The sequence below is a fragment of the Erinaceus europaeus genome, chromosome 1 (assembly GCF_950295315.1).
Source record: "Erinaceus europaeus chromosome 1, mEriEur2.1, whole genome shotgun sequence".
Classification (NCBI taxonomy): Eukaryota; Metazoa; Chordata; class Mammalia; order Eulipotyphla; family Erinaceidae; genus Erinaceus; species Erinaceus europaeus.
In genome coordinates this window covers 32,914,578-32,920,577 of record NC_080162.1, presented here as the reverse complement: position 1 = coordinate 32,920,577, position 6,000 = coordinate 32,914,578, and the positions used below count along the sequence as shown (strand labels likewise).

The 6,000-nt window shown below is 47.4% G+C and overlaps 1 protein-coding gene across 1 annotated transcript in view; it reads left to right on the top strand.

The window, feature by feature from the left end:
- Positions 1–151: 151 nt before the first annotated feature.
- Positions 152–6,000, top strand: part of SS18L1 (SS18L1 subunit of BAF chromatin remodeling complex) — a 30,092-nt gene continuing 24,243 nt past the window's right edge. Inside the window, 5 exon segments of the mRNA XM_060179795.1 lie at positions 152–253; positions 255–351; positions 1,345–1,509; positions 1,819–1,923; positions 2,838–2,930. Coding sequence (XP_060035778.1) covers positions 164–253; positions 255–351; positions 1,345–1,509; positions 1,819–1,923; positions 2,838–2,930 — 550 coding nt within the window. The 5' untranslated portion in view covers positions 152–163.

Sequence of the window (6,000 nt, the reverse complement as noted above, 5' to 3'; positions counted from 1 at the left end):
GTTCACTTCAATCACTGTTGACCCTCCTTATAGTTATAAAGGAAGCTTAGAGTGTCTGCAGTGAGGCCAGGCCTGCTGGCAAATAGATTCATATAGACTTAGGGGTCCCATCCTCCACATGACACTGCTGCCTGTTCCTCTTGCAGGTCCGAACCATGTGTCCATGCCACAGACGGCACAGAGCACGCTGCCCACGACCTCCATGAGCATGTCAGGCAGTGGCCACGGCACAGGACCCGGCTATAGCCACTCGGGGACCCACCTCGCAGAGTGTGCCCCTTGCAGGGACAAGGTAAGGTGCCCTTGGCAACTATGTGTCTCGGGCCAATATCAACATGCAGTCCAATCCAGGTACCGCCCACCCCCAGCACCCTCTGTGCACATGGTCCCCAGGGGCTGCCCTCCTACTGGACCTTGGGCAAGTGCTAGAGGGGAAGAGAGGACAAATCCCAGGGTCTATCCACTGCGAAAGCTTCTGGAGAGATGGGACATGGGATGTGAGTACAGATTTCAGCTATGGGAGGTGGTGGTGGTGTAGACAGCTCACTGAGATAGCTTCAGGGGTGGGTGGCATGTGTTATGCTTGGAGGACAGGGCAGGGCTCCCACAGGTGGAGGGCAGGACCTGAGGCACACGTGAACAGGGTGGAGGCCCAAAGACTTAAGACAGACAAAGAGTATGTGTGGTCTTTGAAAACTTTCTTACATTAGAGATTTACTAAAAATTGTTGTATTTTAGTTACATAGAACCACCTCCTTTTTGTTAGTTTTGATTTATTTTTACCAGAGCACTGCTCAGCTCTGGCTTATAGTGGTACTGGGGATTGAACCTGAGATCTCTGGTGTCTCAGGCATGAAAATCTTTTTGCATAGCCAGTGTGCCACCTCCCCAACTGTTTTGTTTTTATTTGCTGATGAGATATCCTGTTCTGCTGGACAGCACTGCTCTAGGGGCCTGAGCTGAGATGACATAAATGAATAGGCTGAGATGGGGCCACCCTTAGGACCTTAAGTGTCACAGGGTGGGTATAGGATCTGCTCAGGACCAGCCTCAGGAAATAAAGAACTGGAGGGAAAGGATTCATGTTTGCCTATGTTTAAAGTTGGACAGGAAGTGGCAACTCTGTCCCGAAGTGCTTTCTGGTATTTTCTGAACAACACAGTTTTAAAAGTTGATGACACACTTAGTGGGTGAAGATGTAACATAGAACCAGGAATGGCTTGGGGAGAGCTGCAGGTAGCAGTGGGGTCTCAGCCTAGGGAAGGCTAGTGGGGCTGGATATGGAAGGCAGGTGCCTGCCCTGGGAGTTTCTCGGGGTTATTTGGGGTCTGTCATGTCGCCCAGTGTCCATGATGCACCAGCAGGCAGCCTCGTCCCACTACAACTCGGCGCAGGGCGGGAGCCAGCACTACCAGGGTCAGTCGTCCATTGCCATGATGGGCCCGAGTGGCCAGGGGAATAGCATGATGGGACAGCGGCCCCTGGCACCTTACCGGCCCTCACAGCAAGGTAAGACTTGACTCGGCAGCCGTACTTGCTGGCACAAGGCATGAGGACACTGAGGGCCTGAGCTGGGGGGGAGGAGGGCTTCACAGGTTGTTAATATTTAGAAGCACTGAATTCCTGTGTGGGATCAGTGTCAGCATGAAGTATGTGTTGAGAGGTGCCCCTAAGGGACAGTTGTGTTTGTAAGTCAAAGTCCAAGGTGATGGACTGTATTGTGTGTGTGTGTGTGGGGGGGATGTCTGGCATGACCTCAGATGGCACAGTTGTTGAGGGCAGTTGTTCTGAGCTAACACTCATATCCCTCCCTCTCAGGCTCATCCCAGCAGTATCTGGGTCAGGAGGAGTACTACAGTGGCGAGCAGTATGGCCATGGTCAGGCTGCCTCAGAGCCCATGAGCCAGCAGTACTATCCTGACGGTGAGGCTGCCCACCTGCCAGCCTACTTACCACCTGTGCATGCAGCCAGGGCCAATTTCCCACAGCATTGAGGGCACAGGAGGCTACGTGGGCCCCCAATTGTATCTCATCTCCATTGCTTCTTGGTCATACACAATTCAGGCCCAGCAGCCCTGATGCTTGCTAGCAAAGTGTCCCTTGCCTGAGTGGGCTTGGTGTGGAGGTGAGGGCCTCCTTGGGCTCTTTAACCCCTAGAGGTACAGGGGGTTAAAGGCCTTAGTGTGGAGTCCTCTGAAAAATTGGAAGTATTGTAAGGAGGGTATTATAAGACCACCTCACTTGATGTTCTTTAGTCTAAATCTTTTCTTCCCAGCTGCCCAATCACTTCTATAGAGCACATCTCTTTTAATATGTCACCTAGTCATCTTTAAATAGTCCTGGGATTCATGCGGGTGGCACCTAAAGTGATCACCAAAAGATGGGTGAGATTTGAGGGGAGGAAGAGACCCAGGCAGGGAACTGTTGTGGGCAAGTCAGGTCCTGTAGTATAACGGGGACAAACTTCATAAGGGGTCATGAACCCCAGTAGATACCACAGGAGCAGGTAGTGGTGATGGTCACAAACCAGAGTTAACATCAAATGGTTCCTGTTTCCTCATCCTACTTTGGGCATTGAATTGCCTCACACCCTTTTATGCATGTCAGCTACCGTGATAATCTGAGAAGCATATATATTTTAAGGAAGGCCTTGGGTCTGTGAATGGTGGGAGGGGTTTCCTGGCCATGTCCTTTTGGGGATCTTGAATTCTCTCCCTGACCGGTGCTCTCACCCTATTGCTATTTTCTTGGGACTGGGATCAGGTATTGCTGATAACATGTTGTTGCCAGGACTAGAGGTGATGTTGCTGACAGCAGACTGTTTTCTTATGTCTCAGGGCACGGGGACTACGCCTACCAGCAGCCATCCTACACAGAGCAGAGCTATGACCGGTCCTTTGAGGAGTCCACGCAGCACTACTATGAGGGCGGTAAGGTGTGGGGCACTGGGCAAGTGCCACTCAGGGCTCTGACGATGGTGTGACAGTGTCACCATCTGGCACCACTCATACATGGGCCAGGTGGCTTTGGTTTACAAATCTTTCACTTCTGGAAGCTGGGCATACAAGTTGTGTTCATGAAGCTGGACATGGTTTAGTTAATCATGTTGGGGTTATAGAGGACACACTTCACCATCTAATTCCCACTGGCCAGTTTGGGACCTGTGACCTAAGAGTCATCAGTAGTTTCAGATTTGGTTAGTCAGTGGGGACCCAGGTACCCCATTACCCTCCTGAAGCAAGTGCTGGTGTGTATGTTACTGCTTCGGTTGTGGCCTGGCCTTCCTTACATCACCTTTTGGTCATGGGGCTAGAGATATATGTAGTTCAATGGCAGAGCACATGCTTTTCATGTGTGAGACCTTGGGTGTTGTCCCTGGTGCCAGGCATGGTGCATCTTTGGATCTTGTTCAGGGTCTGTCCCTCAGATGGAATCCACGCCAAGTAAAACAGCATCATTATGGCATGTGTGGCATTTTTCTGCTGTAAATGCTCCTACCTAGGTGACTTCAAATCTCCCAGGAAAGCTGGAATTGGGAAGAAAAACTCAGTTGCTTTTTGAGTGAGTGGTAGCACCCAGGGGCTGGAGATATTCTCTGCTGGAGATGCTTAGGAGGCCCCAAGAGGAGAGAAAAATATGTCCTGACTTCTCTGACAGTCCGATGGTTCGTTAACAAGGGGAGCAAACTGGAAAAGAGACATCTGCTTAAGAGCTACACCAGAGATAATGAATAGCAAGGCCACTAAGTCTCTTCCAACAAACTTAAAATATTTCAAGATTTCTTCTAATTAGTTCCCCTAGTGGGATCTTAGAAATAATATGCCTGGGGAGCCGGGCTGTAGCGCAGCGGGTTAAGCGCAGGTCGCGCTAAGTGCAAGGACCGGCATGAGGATCCCGGTTCGAGCCCCCGGCTCCCCACCTGCAGGGAAGTCGCTTCACAGGCGGTGAAGCAGATCTGCAGGTGTCTGTCTTTCTCTCCTCCTCTCTGTCTTCCCCTCCTCTCTCCATTTCTCTCTGTCCTATCCAACAACGACATCAACTACAACAACAATAACTACAACAACAATAAAAAGACAACAAGGGCAACAAAAGGGAAGATAAAATTACAAAAAAATATTAAAAAAAAAATAAATAATATGCCTGCAAGGGCCAACAAGTCACGTACCTCCTCATTCACCTGAGGTGCTTATCATGCTGCTGTAGGCACCCTGGCCAGAACTCTGGTTCTATACACCCCTGTTAGCATCTGACAAGTTACAGAAGTTGTCAGCTCCACAGAGGAATTAGGCCATGGGTTGTGTAAACCTGAAGCAGGCACAAGCCTGGCACACTTAAGATAGGTATCCTGGACGTGTCCCAACAGAAAATATAAAGGCTGTTAGAAGATCTGTGGCTAGGAATGACAGTAAATATAAAGATTTTATACAGACACATATTGTTATTAATAGTTTGGTACAAGATCTTAAGATCACAGTGTATAGTTCCACACCTACCACAGAATTTCCATATGCCCACTCTCCAACCTCCCATAAATAACCACCATAATTCTCACAAGTCTTAAAAACAGTTTGCTTGGAAGTTGGGCAGTAGTGCAGCCGGTTAAGCGCATGTGGTGCAAAGTGTAAGGACCAGTAAGGATCCCGGTTTGAGCCCCCAGTTGCCCACCTACAGGGGAGTCAATTCACAGGTGGTAAAGCAAGTCTGTAGGTGTCTGTCTTTCTCTCCTCCTCTCTGTCTTTCCCTCCTCTCTCCATTTCTCTCTGTCCTATCTAACAACGACAACAACAATAAACACAAGGGCAACAAAAGGGAAAATAAATAAATAAAATTTTTTTAAAAAGTTTGCTTGCGGGAGCCAGGTTGTAGCGCAGTGGGTTAAGCGCACATGGCACAAAGTGCAAGGACCTGTGTAAGGATCCATGTTTGAGCCCCTGGCTCCCCACCTGCAGGGAGGTCGTTTCACAAGCGGTGTAGCAGGTCTGTAGGTATTTGTCTTTCTTTTCCCCTCTGTTTTCCCCTCCTCTCTCAATTTCTCTTTGTCCTGTCCAACAGCAATAGCAACAATAACAACAACAACAACAAGGGAACAAAATGGGGAAAATGGCTTCCAGGAGCAGTGAATTTGTAGTTTTTAAAAAAAACAATTTGCTTGCTTCTGTCTTATCTAGGTTTTATTGTTGGGTGGCAAGTTTATATAAATCAGATCTCTAGATTCATGGAAACCATCTGGTAGTTTGTCTTTTATCTCTTTACTGATTTTGCTAAGCACAATCACCTCCAGTCCCATCTGTTTCATCCCAAAGGACATAATATCTTTTTTGATCACAGAGTAATATTCCATAGGATATATATCCCATAACACTTTAACCAGTCATCTGTTGATATGCATTTAGGCTGCTTCCACTCTGGCTATTGTGAATAATAAAGCAGGTGATTCTTGAATGCTTTTTTTTTTTTATGGGGGACAGGTTTTTCTAAATTATGGTTAAACACACAACAGAATTTATCATCTACATCATTTTATGTGCACATCTCAGTGATACTCAGTTCATCTCGGATGCTATGCATCCATTGCCACTGTCATCTTTAGAACCTTCTTATCTTCCAGAATTGGAACTGTGTCCTTGTTTAGTATTAATTTTCCCCTATCCCCAGCCCCTGATCCCCTTATTCTACTTCCTGTCTTTATAGATTTGACTCCTGAGGGGATCTCACGTAAGTGGAATCACACCGTATTTGTCTTTCTGTGACTGAGTATAATGTCCTCATAAAGCTTATCTATATTGTGGCCTGTATCAGGATGTCCTTTTTAAGGCTGAGCAGTATTCCACTATACAGATGGCCCATGTTTTATTTACTCAACCACTTAATCATGGTCCTTTGGGTTGCTTCCACTTATTGGCAGTCATGAAGAATGGGAGTACAGCTGACTTTTCTTTTTTTTAATACTTGTTTATTCCCTTTTGTTGCCCTTGTTGTTTTATTGTTGTAGTTATTATT